This window comes from Miniopterus schreibersii (assembly GCF_964146895.1).
Source record: "Miniopterus schreibersii genome assembly, chromosome: 1".
Lineage (NCBI taxonomy): Eukaryota > Metazoa > Chordata > Mammalia > Chiroptera > Miniopteridae > Miniopterus > Miniopterus schreibersii.
Genome location: NC_138101.1, coordinates 101,504,410 through 101,526,874, shown reverse-complemented (window position 1 = coordinate 101,526,874; position 22,465 = coordinate 101,504,410). Strand labels below are relative to the sequence as shown.

Below are 22,465 nucleotides of genomic sequence, written 5' to 3'. Positions count from 1 at the left end.
CTGAACTGGCAACCTTTCAGTGCACAGGACTATACTCAATCAACTGGGCCACTCTGATCTGGCTGAAGTGTTTATTATTAACAATAAATGTTAAAATACCAGGTTGCAGCCTTAGATGTGTCTTTGCCACAGCTTCACCTCCAGCTAACCTGAACTGATTTATCCTTTACAGAATCTTATTTACTTCCACCCATAGCTGCTGTAGAAACATAAACACTTCACTAACTGCTTATGTACAATCATAGGCATCTCACATTATACTCAGCAACCAAAATAATAGCTATACATCATATAATTTCTCCCCCTTTTTACCATTTGTTTCACTTCATTTCTGTATTAATCAACATTGCTGCAGAAACAAGTAACCCTCAGATCTTGGTGGCATATAACAACATTACATTACACGTAGACTTTGGGTTGCCTTTGCAGAGTGGCTCCATTCCACATGTTTTTATTCTAAGACTCAGACTTAAGGAGAAGCCTCTCTCTGGACCTGCCATTTGCACGGTAGTGAGAATTCAGAGGGCTCGCCGAAACTTGTGATACCTCTTAAAGCTTCTGCTTAGGTGTGGTGTGCTTCATGACTTCCAAAGCATGTCACATGGCTAGGCTCAAAGTCAGTAAGACAGGTAGAAATACTCTTTCCAGTGGAGGTATAGTCAAGTTATAAACCAATGGGTAGGGATGTATAAGCCTCTTCCAAGGATGGGGGTGGTAAATAGTGAACAATAATATATATAATCTACCTCAATCTGACCTCTTGATTGCAACTATTGACTTTTTTCCTTCTGCATACAAAATGTATTTATGCTTTCCTCAAGGAAAATACCTTAAAAATTTCTCTCAATCACAGGCTCTATGTCTAGAACCTCATGAGAATTTCTACATTTATGCATGAAGATTTTCTTGATCCAGAGATCACTTACCTTATACAATCCTTCTCTCAGCATACAGTAATGGAGCAGGGATTGGATAGCCACAGTAAACGTGCCTGTTAGGAAAGGGGAAGAATGGAGGCGCACAGCAATCTCTGGTCCCTGGTACTTGTAAAAATGCTGCTGGGTAACTGTAATGAGGGCTGCTTTTCTTTGCACTAGGGGGATGTTCCTTGATGAGGCCCTGGTTTTGCTCCTATGTGTAGCTCCCCAGTCCATTGTTTTCCATGGCTCTTGGCTGTGCCCTCCATGGGATATTTCCTGTAATATATCATCCTTGTCCATATTTGAATAGAGTTTTGGAGATACCTTCTTGGCTTTCCCAGCCTATTTCTTGCCTGTAGAAATCTAGGGCCAAGGATGATCAAGAAGAGTACCAGACCCTTAGCTCAGGCTAGGGGTGGTTTTGGAAGTTGTCTTTTTATATATTTAATGCTAGTCAGATCTGCTTGTTAATAATGATATTCTCAATTCTTTGAGGTATGTATTTTTCTCTTAGACTTTGATACAGTTATCTTGAGTTTATTGGGCTTCTATGGGACCACATCCTTAGTTCTTTTCTTGTGGGGAATCCTCCTCCAAGTCATTTTATTCCACCGGAAAGGGCTTACTGGGTGAAAGGAAAACACTTGTTTCCTTTTCTCACTATTCTCTGGATACTTTCGTATTCCAAGTGTGTGTGGGTTTTTCCATACCAAGCAATTCTGTCAGCATCCACTGGGTGTCCTGCAGTTCAGCTCAGTTCTGACACAAGTACCCAGAGTTAGTTCAGACCCCCCAAGTTAAAGACTTAGCCCCACAAGACTGCCCCTCTCCCACTTCAGAGGTCAATCACAAGTCTAGTCTTTTCACCAAGTTATCTGATTTCTTTACACATAACAGTTTTGTTTACTACTGTGATATATGATTTATCAATTTTGTAATCTCCAATAACAGTTTTTTTGCTGTCTGCCACCTGGCTTCAAAGCTTACATCACAGATTTTTTGTATTTTTAGAGACGGTGGTGGTTAAGATAGCACCCCACTTATGTACCAATTTCTGCAGTGTACGGCATTGTTGTAATTGCCTCCAAATTTCAGTGACTTCTCAAAATAGCTAAGTTTTATTTCCTACTAACTTTATGTTGTAGTCTATGGGTCAACTCTGTAGAAACAGCCTGTGGCTCCGCTCCAGAACCAAGGCTGATGGAGCAGCCCTTATATGAAGTATGTCAGTCTCTTGACAAAGTACAGAAATAAGAATTCAGATTGGCCCAAATTCAGATTGTTGCTTCAAAGTTTTGCTTAGATGTGATGTATATCACATCTTTTCAGTCTGTTGGCCAAAAGATATCTTGGTGATCCCAAAATCAATAACCTAGAGATGTCTATTCTTGTCCTACGAAATATACACAAGTCACATGTTTATATATGGATATCTGTGTGTGTGTGTGTGTGTGTGTGTGTGTGTGTGTGTGTGTGTATAGTCATCATCTTGCAAGGAATCAGAGGAATGAATAATATCAAATAATAATACAAATATACCACAACTTTATCACATAGTTTTAGATGATGTACAAAAAATGAGAGTATATCCTTTTTTAAATTAAAGGACATATTACATTAAAGTACTAGATCTATATATCTACACCTATGAGAGAGATTTTTAGGAATTGGCTTACATATATTGTGGGGGCTGGAAAACCTGAAATTTTTAAGGCAAATTATTGTTATAGTCATGGGGCAGAATTGTTTCTTCTTTGGGAAACTTCAGTTTTTGCTCTTAAAATCTTCAAGTGATTGGATGAGGCCTACTCACATCATCAGGGGTAATGTCCTTTATTTAAAGTCATCTGATTTTAGATGTTAACGATATCTACAAAATACCTTCATAGCAACATCTAAACTCATGTTTGACTAAAGAACTGGGCACCATAGCCAAGCCAGGTTGACACATAAAATTTACCAGCATCTATACATAGTATTATTTTGCAGATAGTAGACTATGAATACAGAAAGTACTTTTTAATAGATCTCATAGTAGGCAGCAGATTAGCTTGATCACAGCTAATAAACTAGGTGTGTTTTGGGTGAAGATAATTGAGTACTCAAAACAATGGGCAAACTATGGCCCATTGCCTGTTTTTATAAATAAAGCTTTATTGGACCATAGCCTTGCTTATTCTTTGTATATAGTTATGGCTGTTTTCATTCTATAGTGGGAAAATAGTAACAGCAGAATTGAGTAGTCAAAACAGAGACCACAGAATTTTGCTCAGTGGTTAGAGTGTTGGCCCACGGACTGAAGGATCCCAGGTTTGATTTGGGCCAAGGGTACGCACCTCCATTGCAGGCTTGATCCCCTGCCCAGGTTGGACCTGTGCGGGAACAACCAATTGTTCACATCGATGTCGTCGTCCTCCCCCGCCTCCCCCCCCCCGCCCCGTCTCCGTCCCCCCGCACTTCCACTCTCTCTCAAAAGCAATGGGGGAAAAAGTCCTCTTGTGAGGATTAAGTAAAACAGAAAAACAGAGACCACATGACCTGTGAATCCTAAAACATTTACTCTCTAACACTATAGAAAATGTTTGCTAACCCTTAGAGAATACATAGAAAAGGCACTGTGGTTCTTGCTCTGTCATGGTCCTAGTTTAGTGTTTCCATTCAAATATGGGTGTATACTCATTAAACATTACAGTAGCAATGCTTTATTGTTTAAAGCCATACATTTTTATTAGATTCATAAAAGTTAATAATTTCTTAATTTTTTATTGCACAGCCATTCAGATTTTCTTTTAGATCACATTGTGAGTTCAGTTTTTGTGGGTAAAATATATAAGAATGTTAGTAGTTTTGAAATGAATACTTGTGTATCTTTGGGAATGAAGAGAAGGTACTTTTCCTATACAATTTTATCAGCTTCTGTTGATTACTATTACAGATTTCAATGTATGTATCTATTTTTCTTATAAGGCAGTAAAGAGATATATTTCTTTTTTTAATAATGAATAAAAAATGTAAACTATAATTTCTCAACTTGATTGATCTTGTATACCTTAAAATTGAATTGGACTACAAAATGTATTTGTTTTTAAACCAAAGAGTAAATTGCAGCTTCAGTTAGTGGAGAGAGCCTAGGCTCTGGATTCAGACAGTCCTGAGTTTAAATTTAGTGGCTTGAAATGACAACTATTTTATTTGCTGCTAACTTCAGCAATTTGGTCGGGGCTGAGCTGGTCGTTGTGCCTCTGGTCTTGTTTGAGGTTACTCACAACTGGTAGCTCTTCTAGGGTTAGATGGTCTAAGATGGCCACACTGTAATATCTGGCACTTGGTGCAAGCTGGCACGGCCTGATGGCTGGGCTCGTTCTCTCTCAAGATCTCTGATGCTCTAGGGAGGAAGCTAGCTTGTTCACACTGTGCAGGCAGCGTCCCAAGAGGATGCTGAGACCTAGCCTCAGAAGTCCTACCAGGTCACTTCTGCTGCATTCTGTTTGTCAAAATAAGTTACAAGGCCTGCCCAGATTTAATAGATGAGGAAATAAATGCCATCTTTTGGTAGCAAGCATGGCAAAGTCGTGGACTTACTGGAGTGAACGGAATTAATAGCAGCCGCGCAACCCACCACCGTGAATTGCTTAGTGTCTTTATGCTCCATTTGGAAAGTAGAAATAACAATATGACTTGAAGAGTCCTTCTTAAAGTTTAACAATTATGTATATAAAGTACTTAGAAGTATTTTTTAATTCTGAAGCCTAATTTTAATTGCTGTTTTTTTTATAGACCTAAATATCATGAGAGTATGAATTCTTTCTTGTTATTAATTTGGCCAAGTAGTTTTCATGTGGGAGACATATTAAGGGTCACTGGAAGGAAATCCTCTGTAGAACAGCTGTGTGGGAGAGTTATGCATTTGTGTAGACTTATTTTTCATTTAATAAATAAAAAGAAGAGCAGTTAACTTCTAATGTCTTTATAGAAACATGCATTTTCCTGTAACCATTTTTATATACATATCTTTTTATATTTTCCATTTAAAAGTTTAAAAATATTGGCTTGTAGTGTAAGGTTTGTTATCAGTTTAATTCTTGAAAAATCTTTTGAGTTCTAGCAAACATATTTTTGTTTCACTAACGTTTCTTTGCAAAGCCGAAGAAAAATAGAAAGCCAAGGGGACAAAAATACTTTCTTATTTTTTATTGTGGTCAAACTCCATCAGAGGCTCTTTTATAAGTGTATCTGTTTTGCTTTGTCAGTAACGTAGAATGCTTCCTAAATCTGTCCTGTTTTGATATACATATCAGATATTGGCAAAAATGTTTTTGAAACTTCCCAGAAGTATTCTGTTCATTGGTGTATGTAGGGTGGGATAGGAAGCATAATATGCCCTTCTTTCGTTTTTACCTTTGTTGTAACAGTTTCACTCATAATATTTAGGCATTTTAAGAACTCTAATTTGAATACCTTTTTCTATAAAATTTTCTAAGAATAAAGCTTATTCCTCCCCCAAGTAACCAGTTGCTTAACATTTTAAAGGGGATATTAAACAAAATCTTACTTATCCAGCCTGAGAACTCCATTCTTGTTTATATACATTATAAATTGTTGTGTTTAAGATCCATGTATATGTTTACTTTGGAATCTAATGCTGCTTCTAGTGAGGAAGGGTTAAATAAGTAATATTACAGAATAAATGACACATTAAAATTAGAGAGACAATTTCCTGTCTATATTTTTACTAAACTCTTTTGGGTGTCTAGACAGTTCTAATAAAGGAACAAATACCTGCACTAGGGAGGGTAGACAGTCTGGTATTTATACAACAGACTAGAATAGAATCAAACTGGGTGGTTAGAAAGTCTTATTAAAACAGTGCTCTTTCCTACTCTAGTTCTTTAAATTTTCTTTTTCAGATTTCATAGCCACCTTCAGTCTTGAAGATGTTAGATTTATTACTTAAATAATAATCATTATTATTATCTTTTTGTCCTTGAAATTTTTATGTAGAAAAATACAGTAAAGCAGGAGGAAGCCTGTTATTGGCTTGGTCAGAAAAACGATTTATATAGTATAATGTTCCCTTTATTTTTTCCATTGAGTTCTAACTACATACTTTCAGATCATATAGTGGAAATCTTGAGAGGGTAAGAGTGGATGGGGCATAATTAAATAAGGGTAAGGAAAAAATAGAGGGAAGTGAGTCGGGGGTTGGTGAGAAGGAAGCTGGGTGTATATCTTTTATTTTCCTGGTTTATTTTGACATTTTTCTTTTTCTATTATGTCAGCTCAAATTTGCTGTTATATAAGAGGGAGGAATAAATAACCTTTGAGCTAAATGGAATGGGGGAACTATTTCTAATTATCATCAATCCAATGAACTGTTGAACAGTTCTTAATTGTGCAGCCTAATCTTCAAGGAATGTTTATGCTTGACTAGCTTTGCTTTCTGCTGTTTGCTCAGTTTTCAGTTGTGCTAGAGCTTGTCTCAGATTTAGTAATGGGGAATGCTGATAATTGCAGGGTACTGTAGAAGCCTGTTGTAAACCATAAAGGGCTACAACTTGTGTTTGTAGTTTCATAAATAGTGGTGCTGTTTCAAACCTGGCGATTTTCTACTCATTTTTTAGTAGGTGCTTTAGTCATTTTTTTCTACAAAACTTTTATGATTTTCTTTCTTTTGAAGTACTTCTGTACCTTAGACATAATTATCATGGCATTGTTGCAGTGTATTATGATTATGTGCATGTGCACATATGTCTGTCTTTTTATATTGTGAGATCAATTGAAGAAAGTGACTGGGTTTTATTCCTGTGAACTGCCTGAGGCCAGGTCCCATGTCTGCTTTGCTTCCCATGGTATATATCCAGCACCCAAAATGTGCATTGCATATATCAAATGATCATTCATATTTGCATGTTGAGTGAAGTATTTATATTCTTTCACACAGATGCTCATTGAATTTTTATTGAACAAATAAATTATCCAGGTGTCTGGCAGTTATTACTTACTTTATATAAACATTATATAAAAGACAAAACTCTTGCTGCTTCTTTATTTTAGGGGTCTTTTATCTTGGGGTTCATTCATGGACTCCGTATTTATAGAGAGATCAATGAACCCCCCTGAAAATAATGAAAATTTGTTGGAATATGTACTCAAATATAATTTTTTTAAAGAGATTCCATTGCTTTCATCGGATTCTAGATGGGTTCCATGACGCCAAAATTATTAAGATCTGTGAGTTAGGTACTTTTTTCCAGCATGATTCCTCTTGGTTTTTAGCAGTTTTCTATGAAAGTTTTGCTGTCATCTTACATGTTTCTCTTTTGGAAAATGTATCAAAAGTTGCCTTTGGGCTAAAACTGGTCATCAAATCATTATAGCTGTGATCTGTTGAGTCTACCCTGGAAATATAAGTATTTTATATAGATTTGCATGTATTTTAAAGTCTACTTGTTTATTTATATCTATAAATTTCTTCTCAGGAGACCTTCTATTCTAAATATTAAATAAGTGAAGCAACTGTTGGATTCATTCAGGTTAAAAATTCTTGATTAAACCCTTTTAACAGAAAAGAGATTAGAGTTTAAAAAAAATTAATAATGTTCTTTTCTGCATGGTGGAATTATAGGTCATCTCTGTTTTCATATATAAACTTAAATGTATTACAAATTTTCTACACTTTTACATTTTTAAAGAAGTCATATGCTTGTAAGATAACCCCTATGATATCAAATGAAAGCATTCTAAAAAGAAGCAGTAAGATTTTTAAGGGGCATTAATGTATACCATATGTTATAATGAATACATTTCTGTACTATGACACTGCTGCATTTGTTGAAAGGAGATGTTCATCAGAATGCAGCAAGCCAAAGTACCTGTGGGAAGAGTCGAAATACAGCTGTTTCTAGAGAATAAATATAACATCCTAACACAAAGCAGTTATTTCACCAGGTAGACCTAACTAGATGTTAATGTTAAACTCTAAATCAGCATAAAGGAAATCACTTAAAAGTGTGAACAGTGATACCTCATGTTAATATCAATTGCAAATTCATAATTATTTTAGAAATAATGACTTCTGTGTTTTTCTACATACATATATGATCAGGTTATCTGCAAACAGATAGTTTTACTTCTTCCATTTCAATTTGAATGCTTATATTTCCTTTTCTTGCCTAACTGCTCAGGTTAGGACTATGTTGAATAAAAATAATGATAATGGGCATCCTTATCTTGTTTCTGACCTTAGAGAAAAAATTTTCAGTCTTTCACTATTGAATATGATTTTAGCTGTGTGCTTTGCATATGTGGCCTTTATTATGTGGAAATAGTTTCCTTCTATTTCTTGTTTGTTGAGTGTTTTTTAATCATGAAAGAAGTTGTCTAATGCTTTTTCTACATCAGTTGAGAAGATCATGTGATTTTTTTTGTCCTTAATTCTGTTAATGTGTATTACGTTGCAATTTTCATATGTTGTAACTCCTATTTGGTCTGTTGTATAATGCTTTTAATGTGCTGTTGAATTCATTATTTTGAAGCAAATATCAGATATGGGAAGTAAGCTAATAAGCAGGTAAGCATATGATATAATGGCAGATACTGATAAGCGTTATGAAGAAAAGTAAAACAGGACGGGAAGATGAAGAGTCGCAGGAGTAGGGTGGGGCTGGGGCTGTTTAGATACGGAGGTTTGAGAAGCTTTTGAGGAAGTGATGTTTGAGAAGAACATGAATGAAGGTGAAGGAAGAACTTTACAGGCACAGGGGACAGCAAAGGTGGAAATTTACCTAGAGTTCTTGGGAAATCTGTGGGAAGGAGGGTGTGAGAGTAGCACAGGAGATTAAGTCACACAGGCTGGGGAGGCTCAGGACATCTGCAGTACAGAAGGGCACGTAAATCCTGTCTCCTGAGCCTTAGCACGGACAGCTCCTTATATGGCTTTGAATACTTGTTACAGGTTTCCCCTTTTCTTTTTATTTCCTTTGCCTTTGCTGTCCTATTTCTAGAAAGAATGTGCTTGCTTTGTTAACCAAAGGACAGACCCTGAGCTCTATTCCAGATTTCCTTTGAAGAAGGATGAAATACAGTGGGTGGAGTCTCAGGGTCCAGCCAAGAATTCATTGTGATGTCTAATGCGATTTGAGAGAAAAAAATCATTGTTTCAGAAATAATACATTATGCTCTCTGACCTTATATATTTTATAATTAGAATATGTGCCTAATATTTTAAATTTAAATAATAGGAAGTGGATTTCTTGATGAAGTTCATTACAATTTTTAACTGGCTGCATGTTCTGTATAGTACATGCTCTGTATAGTATAGCAGTTACCTCCTTACTAAGAACACTTGTGTTGGAATGTTTCGCATTCCTATGAAACACTTTTCCCAAATCTGTCTTTTTGGAGGAAGTATAAATTATTCTCATGCTGTTGCAGTAACTGGAAGGTAAAAAACACCCTGGAGCTTGCAGAAGTTTGTTATGGTCCTTGGTAATGCAGGAAATGTTGGTACAAATATGCTAAACAGTATCAAGAATGTGGAAAAGTTACCGGCTTTGTCCCCAAATGGAGTTTTATTTAGTCAGGCTCAGTGTTTAATATACATTTGCCTCCTTTAGTATTTAATCAACTTGTTTTTTTAATGCCTGAATCCTGATAATTTGATTTTCCACTGATAAAATATTTACTTGTCATATCAGGCAGAGCTCTAAACTTGGAAATTAAGAGTACTGAGTTAAATTTAAAATTTGTTGAAAAGTATTCATCATGATGCAGTCTATTTAACATCTTGGCAGTGCCTCTGGCTCTTCTCATTTAACATGTTAGGAGACAGACTGGCAGCAGTTGTAAACTGAAACCTGGTTGTGTGCAGAAGGAGAGTGACAGGGACCGGAAGGAAAATGGACAAAATTTGAAAGTGTTAACTGTGTGTGTGTATTTCCTTAAATTAAAGTGTGACACATTTGCTTAAAATAGAATTTTATATTCTGTTTATCAAGGCTATTAGAAGTTCACCATAGATGATCCTAAGACTGAAGCTGGTTTTAAATATTATTTTGTGGAATAACCAAATTTGACTCTTAACAATATTGCCATAATGTCATGCAAGTTGTTTTGATATAATTAGCATGTTTTACAATATGTTTGAGTCATTGGTCCCCCAGTAGACCTGAAATTTCTTACTCAGAGGAGAAGCATGCATTTATAGTATATTCTTAGCTGCTGCTTTCTGTCACTCAGCTGTCAAGTCCTATGGAATCTAAAATAGACTTGACCAATGGGAGGGCTCCGCACTGTTTACGGACGATTCGGATGTGGCCAGTTTTATCATGCGCTGCGGCGGCTGTGTTGCAGTGTTGAGGCAGCAGCATGCAGAGTGCACTTCAAATTTTCCACCAGAGTCCCTGGAAGGGACAGCTTTGAAAGACAGCTTGTAAAGAATAAGAAATAGGAGGAGTTACAGTACCTGACTTGGGGCTGTTCTTATTCAACTTTTGCACAGCAAGGAAGAAAATTTTCAAGCGTTATGAAGGCGGAGAAGGATCCCGAAGATGAAGAAAATATTGTTAGAGATCCAAGCTAAGCGTAGCACAGCGTGAGGATTGGAGAACAGGAAGAGCTGTAAAGAGAGGGACGTGTCACTGGTTAGGAGTTTGTCTGCCGGGTTGCTTTGTGAGCTACAGAGATTTGTAACTTAATGCGAAGTAGTTTGCTGTTAGCAACGAGAAACTAAACCCTGTCTATGATGAACTGTTGGTTTTCTTGTGCTCCTAAGAACAAAGTAGGTATCCCTGTAGTCCAGTGTAACAAAAAATTCTCTTTTAGGCTTTCTGAACTGTATTTGTTTAAAATGTACTACTGTTTTATTAATTTTGGTTTCTTTGTTTTATATTCTTTCCGATTTATCTGATTAACAGACTTGGGTTAGTAATACAAAACAAAAGTTCTTGTTTCTTTTTCTAGGTTTTCAAAAGCACATAGTAGAATCTTAATAACTGAGCAGTATTTCTGTTAACTGACAGTTGAGCAAAATGGAAAACCGTGCTTGGTGGAGTAGAAGTGAAAATCACATGATAATATGAGACTAATCACCTGTAATTATCTTTTTAAAAGCCTTACCATTTTATAGTGTTTTAAATAGCTCCTTTCTCCACCAGCAAATTTACTTGGAAATAAATTTGAGATTGTTTTAACTGTGAGGATAAATTCAATTTAGATCACGTATTTGTGTGACTTAATCCCTTAGGTGTTTGAAAACACAAAGTCTCCTAGGTCTACATCTACTACCACTCTCCAGTTTAGAGTCAGTAAACTGTTTTGTTCTAAAGCTAAAGAAATCAGGTACCTAAAATGTACTTTAGGCTTTGGCCAATAAGTAGGGCTATCTCTACTTATAGTTGTCAGTTTGAATTTTAAAATTAGAAGGAAGTGGGTTCATCTTCAAATTTGATGAATTTAGAGACAGCAACTCTGAAATCTGTGTAGGTATCTGAACCAGATTCCACTGAAATATTACATATCAGGAGTGGGTTAAAATTTTAATGTATTTATCTCTTTTCATATTTAATTTTCATATGTTTCATTAAGGTATTTAATAAATATTGCTTATTTAGCTAGAAAATTGGTGATTTTTTTCTTTCCTTTTAGAGGGGATAGCAGATATAAAATAATCATACTGGTCAAACATTTAGAGGATATGCTTCATATAAGTAATTCATCTTTTCCCCCCCAGAAATTTGTTATGGTATTTATGGACATACGAATTGTCAGTCAAGTCAAAAACATCTACATCTTTTTTTGCTCGAGAAATAATACTGGACTTAACACAGAATTTAGCAATAAGTTTACTCTGTAATATTTTAAAAGGCTAAAATAATGTATATTTTAGTTCTGGGTTCTACATTTCTGTTTACTAAAAGATCTAAGTTATTGGCTGCAGAATGTCTTGAATGTATTTTCTCCAATCAAAGCTAAAGGTAGCCTTGATACAATTAAAATATTTTAAAAATTGCCTTTGTTCTTCCTTATAAATACATGTGCACTGAGCTTTTGCTAAAATTAGAAATCTTTTTTTTAAACAAAACCAATATATGTTGAATGCAAATAAGAAGGAAGAAAATGAAAGTCACCTTGTAATCTATTATCTTAGGACTTTTAAGTAGTTACTATGTCAGAGTCCTTTTTAAAGTTTTTCTATGTAGAAGCTTCTTTTTATTATAATATAAGCATGATGAACTGCTTTCTCTATTGAGTGTGTGTATGTATAATTTGCCTCCAAATTATATTTTCAATAGTATCTTTTAAATATGTTGGGAAGGAGTTTTTAAAATGTGTGCAGACATTCACTGCACCTAAAGGTTTTGAGACAGATGTAACCAGAAACAAATCTGAAAGCATGAGTTAGAGAATAGGAAAAGCACACTGATTTTGGAAGTCATGAGAAGTCAGGGTTGCACTTGGCCACTTAATTCATTTAATGTTCCTGGAGCCTTGACTTTTCTCATTTGTTTATTGGGGGAGATAATTTTAGTTTATTAGGTTTCTTTGAGTAATTCATGCCTGGTATGGGGTAGGTGTTCAATAATTATTAGTTTTCTTTCTTTGTTCTGAAGGCAAAGGAAACAGAGCAGAGAACATGAGAAATGTGCCTTTTCTCAAAAGTCTAATTTAAAATATTTCTTGTATATCATGTGTTTTGGAAAGGTTCTCATAGTGAAATTAGCACAGCAGGGAGAAAGAAATTCGGGGTGCAATTGGAAACTGAGTGATGTATATGCAATATTGCTTTTCCTTTCTTCTTTAGAAAGTCTTACCAGTATTGTATATACATTATGCTATGTTTACTGTTTTTTTTAATTTTGTAGCATGCAGCAGATTGGAACAAATATGATGACCGATTGATGAAAGCAGCAGAAAGGGGAGATGTAGAAAAAGTGTCCTCAATCCTTGCCAAAAAGGGGGTCGATCCAGGCAAGCTAGATGTGGAAGGCAGATCTGTGTAAGTATTATTGATGGTAATTTCCTTAAGAGAATTTGAGAAGACCCTTGGGAAACAAATGAAATTTGTGAATTGTGGCTATCAGTTTTTTAAATTAAAAAGTCTTTATCACATCTGTAATATTTTAAACAATAATAAAATTTTAAAAAAAAGTATCAAAACTCACATAAAAATCTTTTGAACATCACTTTTAAACATTCTGGACTAATAACTGTTCTCAATTTGAAAGATTTCCAAGCTAGAGAGAGAATACTAAAGTACTACCTGTGGTCTAGTTCTCTAGGCCCTATGGCATACCACAGCCTGAATTATTTAGTGCATTTCCTGTATAAGCTTTGTAATGTTACCTACCATATTTAATCCTTGCAGTGGCCCTCTAAAAGAAGTAGGAAATGTTACAGAGCTGGGATATGAAACCAAGTTTCTGTCTTGAAAGATTTCTGTAAATTGCACTGTCTTTTCCTCACAACCCCAATTCATTTGCATATTTTGGTAAATGAGAATTAAATTTAAGTTTAAATGAGAATGTGTATGGCAGAATAGCTTGTGTGGCTTAGACATAGGTAGTGATCCTTCCCTTTGTTTTTGTGTTACTGAGGACTACTGACTTGTTTACATGTTTATTGTTTCTCCCACTACTCCCCAGTCTTCATGACTTCCTTTCCTGTTTAGGTGGGGCTCAGTTGAGTTAAAGGGTAAGCCCTAGGTTCTGTTATTATCGTCTATAATTATAACAGTTAAAACCAAATCTGGGAAACGTCTCAAAGTTAGAGGTGAAAAGTCTCATTTCCTGAAATTCCTCTCAGTCTTATACTTGCATGAGTTTATTTAGAGTATCATGACTGGAAGTCAGATACTAAATATAGCGATGAATATTATGAAGTGAATAGTTAATTCTTGATGTGGGTAACTATCTTAGAATGCTTAGATATTTAAGAATAGTAAAAATAACAAAGCATGACTTAAAAATTAAATAGTTTTTAAGCGCAATAACGTTGGAAAAGTTCCAGTTTTTCTATACTGTTTTAATTTTATCAAGTAGGCAATTTGATAGCTACAGAAACATTGGTTATTTTGAGTCTACTCCTATTTGGCTAAATTTTAAGTCATTTGTAGGGCTCACAATATAAATAGTGAAAACTTAATATTTAAAAATGACTTTGTTTTTTATTTTTATTTTTTTTCCCAAACACCAAGATGGGAAAAGATGAAGGGAATCTTCTTTGTAATCGAAAATCTTCACTGAAACCTTCTTTGTTCAGTTCTCCCCATCCATACTTTCAATGTTTTGAATGAATGGATGCTTAGAGTTTTTGTTCACATTTTTTTGATCTAGGTTCAATTTTGAGTGAAATTCTTTGTATTAATGGTCAGAGTTATAAAAATAGGTATAATGTAATGAACTATGAACTTTATTTTGTGAAATGTTTGAGTATTACTAGTCTTTGAGGTTTTCACTATAAGGCAATAGAATTCTTTCTGGGATTTATAGGATAAAATATTTTCCTTTTGTTACTCACACACAAACTGTGTTCTTCCTTAATTTAAAGCATTTTATATTTAGTTAAATATACAATCTGTTACAAATATATTTTCTGTATTATCTATAATTATAGGAATAATCTTATTTTAGATGATTTTGGGGGAGTGGGTGTATGTTAATTTGGAAATTTAAGACAAAAGTAACAATTGCTCCTTGAGCTCAGTCTAGTTTCAAAAACAAAGTATTTGAAGCCTGGCCATAGTCACTACAAGGACCTGTTTTCTTCCAATTCACCTCTCCTAGGTTGCAGTCCTTTGCCAGCGCAAAATGGGGCAGATTCACCGAGAACCGCCCCCACCACTTGGAGAGCGGTGAACTCCATTTCCCATCTTCCCAGCCCCTCAAGTTGTCAGAAATGCTGTTCAGCTTAGATGTTTTCTCTTGAATCAGCAATTGCTCCTAGCCAAAAATGTTTTTGGCATCAAACACCAAGCTCACCTCTCTGGGCCTCTGTCCGTCCCTACATCTTGGCCTCATAATTTTTCACTATCTTGTTATCTTGTTCAGACATATGTCTTACATATTTTATGCAGCTTTTCTAGTTGTCCTCAGAGGTAGGGGTTGTCCAAATTATCTGCATTTCCATTATGGAAGTAGAAGTATGTACCTCGCTTAAAAAAGAAAATGTATTGATTTTTCTAATTGCAGGAATATTTTCGTGATGCAGTTTTTTTCAAATTTCCTTTACAACTCTTTGCATACAATTTAATGATTGCTATATCTTCTTTCTGATGCACATTTATTTATAGCACACCAGCATTAATAATGCATTGTGGATTTTTGTGATTTCTACCCTTTAGTACATCACTAGTATATAATGCGGATTTATTTTTAAGAAAGAAGTCTTCCAAATTTTGTGAGCTAAGAAATGAAAACAGGCAAACAAAAATCTCTCTAAGATAGTTGGAGGATAAAAACCTGTGCTTGAAGGGAGTTACCCTTCCTTAAAGGATCTGGTGGTGCATTGCGCAACATAATTCCCCTCTTCAGTGCTGCAGAGAGAGAGAGATTGATAGCCTCACCCTTACAGCATTTTCATTCTCATAAGGAGAACTTATCCAACTCTTAAGAATACTGTATTCCTTTTGTCAGAAACATCTCTTTCTCTCTAATTCAAATTGTACCATATCTGTTTAATTAGTAGTGCTCGGTCTCTAGTTTGCATTTATAGCCATCACAGAAATACAAGACTGAATGTCATAATATCTGGAAGTGAATTTGTAAACTGTCTCCAGATTTTGTCTCCAAGCATTCAGTTATTCAAATATTTGAAGGCCCATCATATGACTAGAACTTGGGTTGCTTTTGGTAATATAATAGGAAACAAAACAGACAAAAATCCTTGCTTTTATGGAATTTATAGTTGAGTGGGAAGAGATTGATAGCCTGTAAAGAAAATAAATCCTGAATTTGTATATTATATTACAAAATACATAATTCTATAAAGAATAATAAAGGCAGATTGGACACTGGAGTACTGAGGTTTCAGGAAATGGGGAAATGTAAAACATTTGAATGATGTGGTGAGGAAGGACCCCTGCTGAGAGTATGCTACAGAGTGTCTGTATCCAGGCACCTTTTGAGCACTTGCTCATCCTTCATCTCCTGCCATCTTCACAGTGGTTATTGTTTAGGCCTCAGTTCTATTTCAGACTGAGTTCTGTGTCCTTTGCCAACAAGTCTTACTGTATTTACTTTACCAGTTTGGATTTGGTGGAGTACAGTCAATATCAGTTCTTACTGCACACAAAATATTTCTGTCAGTATTTGTTGATTAACAAAGTGTTAGATGATCAAAGAAACAATGGGATATTTTATCTTGTTTGTGGAATACTTGATGGCTTAAAGTTAATTTTTAAGCAGGCTTTACTTGCCTTTTTAGGAAAATTGTTCAATTATGTCTGTTTCTTCAACCAGTCATACAGGTCAGTGAGCAAAAGGAAGAATTAGGTGGTAGTTGTTGATGCCAGTTCTTTTATGGCTTTCAAGTATAGTTTGTTGTTTTAAAGACTTTTCTATTTCAGGTTTAATTCTAAACAGAAGGGATAGGATTTTGATGAGTCTTTGGCCTTCATTTGTTTGGTCAGTTTCAGTGTATTTGAAACTAAGCAAAATAGAGATATTTAATTTATTATATTTATATCACTGCTGATAGAAAATTTTCAGTGCATTTTTTAAGTTTCAAGCATCAGTGCCTTCTATTGAAATAATAAACTATAGAGTTAATGATTTATAGTATAAATTTTCTATTAAGACTATTGAATATTAGAAAATTCCATTGGTTCTAAGGAAATATTTCTAGAAAGTATTGGCCCCTTGTATATAATGGGATTAAAATGAGTTTTTAGATTTTTTTCTTGTATTAAATATTTAGGTGCTCCAGCCTTTAAAACGTGTGTGTATATGTCTGTTAAATAAAGGGTGACATGAATGTAACATTTCAGTTGACTTTTGGTAGTTTCCATGGCATAACAAATATTTTCTTTTTCTTTAGCTTCCATGTAGTGGCCTCAAAGGGGAATCTTGAGTGCTTGAATGCCATCCTTATACATGGAGTTGATATTACAACCAGTGACACTGCAGGTATGTTTGCCTTCATAGTCAGTTACAAAACAGAAAGGAGATATAAGCATTTTCCAATTGTAATGTTCTTATTCAGACCTAAATGTAATTTTAAAAGAGAAGTCCTTAATTTTCTGTTTTTTTTAAGTAGTTGAACAAAGGTTTACTTCTAAGGTATCATGAGGGAGAGGTCAAGCACAGGAAATTGAATAGAAAGGCTTACTGAACTGATGAGCAGTTGAAGAACCTGAAGTCCGGTGCTGGTCTTGGTAGTGTTACAGGATCCTAAAATCTCAGGTTTTGAGGAGCCATTAGGGGCCAGTTAGTTTATAACATGTTCTATTCAGTATATAAATCTTTTATGTTGTAAGGCCTTTTGACATTTGGTTGGACATGTCTTATGATGGGGAACTAACTGCCTCATAACAAGAGCATTACCAATAATGATCATTACAAGAATGGCTGACACTTACATAACATGGAAGTGCTTTACACATACTAACTCCTTTTATCCTTACATCATCCCAGTGAGGCTGTGAGGCACTGGGTCCTTCAGTGGATATGTCGACATTAGAGTCCATGTTCTTAATTATTATGTCTCACAAGAAACCCTGTTCTGTGTTTGGTTAGCTAAATTTATAAAAAAATTATTTCTTATAGATAGTTTAAGTCTATCCCTTACCATGTTTTCTGCTTAAACTTAGTCATGCCTATGTCTGTCCTTTAAAGTCTTACAGCATTAGTCTGTGTGCACATCACAAGGTACACCTTTAAGTATTTGAACACAACTATTGTTTTTCTTCAATGAGTGTGTTAGTTTTCTGTTTATCAGGATAACCATTCTCAGTTCTCTGGAACTCGTGATAGCTTATTTCTCTGCATTTCTACTACTTTGTTATTCATTTAAATAGGAGGTGACGTAGAACAGAGAATTTCTGTAACAACTTTAATATTTTATTCTATGAGGCCATGCCTGGACAAATAAATACATTCCTGTTAACCAACACTGTGTTTAGAAATGGAAGGGAGGGAGAGGGAGATCACAATTGAGTTAATGAGGAAAATCTTTACTTACCTAAATATATATTAAATTCTAAATTGAAAGCCAAACTATATACTTGCCTCCTTTGAAGGAACAAAAGAATGGGTCTGCTACTGATATATGAATTCCATTGATCTAGAGGAATATTTATTTTTAGAAACTTGGACTATACCATACCTCTTTAGAAATCTTAAGACTTTTTAAATTTATTGTGCTGATTCAACTATCTTTCTTAGTTTTGTCGGTGTTCTTTCTACTCTGAACATTTTTGCCTAGTGGTCAGTCTAATAACTTTTGCCCTCCCTCCTGTGCTCTTCAAGCTCAAGTGCTTTCCCAAGCACAGCAGACATTATTTCATACACTCTGTTCTAACATACCCTGCCCAACTTTGTCTTTTGTTTTTCCTGTTGTTCAGTCATACTTTTATTTGCTCTGTTTTATTATGTTTGTCCTTAGAGTTGTTCTTTTCTGAGGACAAAGACCTTGTCTCACTTGGTGTTATATTGTTTATTATAATCCAGATGTGGCTATTTGATTAAAATTTTTTGACTAAAAAAACTTTACATGTTTTATCTTAATTTCTTTATTTGCAAGCAACATGAAAGTATACTGAAAATAACCAGATTCCAAGTTAGTGTAGTTTTGAGGTATTTGTGACCCAGGTCTTACCAGGTGTGTACCTTTGGTATAATTCAGAGAGGTGAGCTTTAGATCTGATACAGGTGCTCCTTGAGTTTTTACTGCCCTGTCTCAAATGGCTAGATTTAAATTTGGCTAAGAAAATATCTGACCTGACATTTTTATGTGACCAAGTTTCTGTGACATTTTGTTGAACACCAGGGACATTCAGCACTGTGCCTACTCCCACCATTCCACTTCATACTCTTTCTTATTGACAGTTATTCTAGTCCCTTTTTACAATGTAAAATGTTTCTAGGAAACTTGCTCATGAACAGTAGCAAACTAAAATTTGAAATCATCACTGTGACTAATTTGTAATTAGAGAATTTCTTATATATATACCTTTTTAAAACCTGGACTCACTCACTGTTTTTTGTTTTTCAACCTGGTTAGTCAGCTACACGGAAGTGATCAGACCCAGGAAAACTTACCCGTTTATCTAAATTCATATAAAACTGAATGAGAGTTGAAAGTCAATTTACTTATTTACTCAGGATGAACAAAACGTAAATTACTTTTTTTCTAGCAAGATCTACTTGTGAAGTCAAATTATTTTTAAGGAAGTTTGTGAATTTAGAGAGAAATTAAGAGCATTAAAGATTGAAAGCTGGAATAGCCTAGTGAAACGCTTATAGCTTTCACCATCAAAGAGAGATGTATGGCTAAAGAAGTATAATTAGGAGAAATAGTGTTTGAAGGTAGAATATTCTCTGCAGATTTACCTTTTTCAGTATTCAGAATTAACCTTTCAGATTATCTGGTAACCACTTCCCTACCCTCCTCCTTGTCATTTCCTTAAAATTGCACATTTAAACACACACAGTTGAACAATACTGATTTTAAGAGACACAGTCTCTTAATGAACTTTGAATTTTAGTTGAAGCATAGAAATTAGAGTATACCTGTTCTTTGACTTATACCTCTTAACTGCCTCTATTTTAGAATCCATGCTGCCTATATGGAAATATGAAAAATCTAGGGACCTTTCTCTTCCTTTTTTCTTCATTCTCTTTTCCCCTTTCTCTCTCCTCCCTCTCGCCCTCACTTCTTTGCTATGCCAATGTTTAATTCTTTACTCTGTCTCAGGCACTACTGTAGGTGTTGGAGATATAGGACAAATAAGACAAAGTGCTTGCTCTTTATGCATTTGTATGTTTAAGTTTTCTTCCCGCCTTCAATTAGATCTCATTAAAATATCTATCTATCTGTCTGTCTGTCTGTCTATCTGTCTACATCAGTCCTGGTAAAACATCTTAGAAACTGAAAGCATGCTTACAGATTAAGTATCCTGTCAATTACTTTTGAAAAAAATGAATCACACTTCTGTGGAAAATTCACATGTATTTTAAATTATTTCTTTTATAGGAAGAAATGCTCTTCATTTGGCTGCAAAATATGGACATGCATTGTGCCTACAAAAACTTCTACAGGTAGTAAAAATGGTTAATATTTTGGCTTTATTATTTTGACTGCAAATAATAGATGTGTTTTTAATGTGTTTTTGGAATTTGAGGTAAAAGAAAATAGTAGGCTAACTTTGACTATTAGCTTACATAATATTTTTTCCATCATTTGTGAAAAAATGAACAATAAAGAGCAAAAACTGAGGGAAGTGAATTGCATAACTCAGTGTATTAAAAATAAATAACAAAGACATGGCCTTCCTGTTGACATTAACTAGAGATTGGAATTTTCTGTTGTCTGTTATATGACATAAGATAAAGCAAGACAGCATAGGATCTATGTATTTCTAATAAACATCTGTAACTTTCACTAAATAGTATTAACCACTAGTTAAACATGTAATCAGACAGCCACAAAATTCTATGAACTAGTAGGCTGAATTTTTAGTTAAAGGGTCCAGTCATACATTTCCATAAACATTTTTGCCACTAAGTTTAACAGCAGAGCTCATTTGTTTTTCTGATTCAGTTGTTGAAGTTTTAACCCATGCTAAAAAAAAAACAACAACAAAAAAGCAAACTATAATGTATTTTCTATGTCCTATTAAGCTATTGTAATGTACCATATGTTTTCCTGTTTGATGAAATATTGTTAAGTTTATAGTATAATGTTATCTTTGTTTCATGTCAAAATATTTAGTGGCTTATCTAGTAGTCTTTGGGTGTTTTTTTCCCCCCATCAATGGAATATTTTAAGATTAAGTTACAGCTTTCATTGGAGTTCAGATATTTATTTTAAAAATAAAACTCTTCTAGATGACTAAGTTTCTGTATTTTTAACAGTATAATTGTCCCACTGAACATGCAGACCTGCAGGGAAGAACTGCACTTCATGATGCTGGTAAGCAAAGATTGCGCTTGGACACAAACAAATATTTGTTAAAATGTCTAGGTACTTATATTAATTTGAAAGTTTTAACAAGCATATATTTGTATGGAGAAACAATTTTTTACTCGAATTTTTTTCTTAGATTTTCAGCTTAGAAAGATTCATTCAGCCAATATTTACTAGCTAGTTGGCTAGGTACTAAAAGTCCAAAGATGAATAAACAATAACCTGATCTCAGAGCCCTCCAATGGTGGGGGTGGGCAGAGAGAGAGAGAATGAGAATTAGTTTGGGAATTGGCAGGAGAAATGGGAGGGAGGAAGACTTTTTTCATTCTTGAAAACTACACTTACCTAATTAACGCCTGAACTTCATTTTTCTCATCTTCAAAATGAAGATAATCCTACTGCAATAAGGGGTTATAATGAAATCATGAATAGTGCCTGGCATGTAGTAATTTCTTAATTAAAGGTGGTGGTGGCTGTTGGGTTAGAGGTGTTAGTGCTAAATTTCATATCACTCTAATGTGCTATATTTTTAAAAAGATTTATACTAATAATTTCACAGATATTATTGCTCATAGCTGTGTATCTAAACTTATCTGTCTTCTTTAGTTGTCTTAAAATACTTAGAAAAAAGTTGGATATTAAGTATTTTTGGAATGTAATGTCTGGCCTGTGACCTGACTCTTCTAAGCCTAACAATCCCATAGTTTATTAGAATGCCAAAGGAAAGAAAATAATGCTTACCTTCTCTTCTCACATATATGGACTACCTGCAGTAGATTAAAGTGGTTTGCGTTAAACATGCATTGTACTTTAAATTTCCTTCAAACTTTTATACCTAAATTTTCTTTCAGTTTTTTCTTTTTACATTTTATGTGCTTTTATAATAGTTTAATTTTTTACACAGTGCATTTTTGTATAGAATGGCAAATTATTATTACAAAGCATTTTTACATACATTATCATTCGAACCTCATAATGACCTGTGAGTTACTATAGATTTTATTTTTGTTAATCCTCACCAGAGGATATATTTTTCCTTTTTTTTTTTTTTTTTTTTTAGAGAGAGTGGAAAGGAGGGAGGGAGGGGGAGAGAGAGAGAGAGAGAGAAACATTGATGTGAGAGAGACACACTGATTGGTTGCCTCCCACATGGGCCCCAACCAGAGCTGGGAATCGAACCTGCAACCTAGGTACGTGCCCTTGACCTGGAATCAAACCTGCAACCCTTCAGTACATGGGCCAACGCTCTAACCACTGAACCACACCTGCCAGGGCACTATAGATTTTATTTTTTATGATAATTTTGTATTGCTACTTAAATAAAAACATAAGCCTAGATTCATAAGTGATGTGCTTATCAAGCTTGTACAGTTATGGAATCATCAAGACAAATTTACAAATTAAATTTAAAATCATTAAAAATA

At 34.6% G+C, this 22,465-nt stretch overlaps 1 protein-coding gene across 4 annotated transcripts in view; it reads left to right on the top strand.

Annotated features, from left to right (window-relative positions):
• The window catches only part of UACA (uveal autoantigen with coiled-coil domains and ankyrin repeats), a 98,772-nt gene that overhangs the window by 30,668 nt on the left and 45,639 nt on the right, over positions 1–22,465 (top strand). For 2 of the 4 annotated variants that reach the window (XM_081155407.1, XM_081155405.1), the window contains exons 1-5: positions 10,254–10,698; positions 12,782–12,915; positions 16,953–17,041; positions 20,109–20,173; positions 20,990–21,047. In XM_081155407.1, coding sequence (XP_081011533.1) covers positions 10,660–10,698; positions 12,782–12,915; positions 16,953–17,041; positions 20,109–20,173; positions 20,990–21,047 — 385 coding nt within the window. In that variant the 5' untranslated portion in view covers positions 10,254–10,659. Of the gene's footprint in view, positions 1–10,253; positions 10,699–12,781; positions 12,916–16,952; positions 17,042–20,108; positions 20,174–20,989; positions 21,048–22,465 lie in introns of those variants that run through there. The other 2 variants (XM_081155404.1, XM_081155406.1) reach the window with 1 other exon arrangement.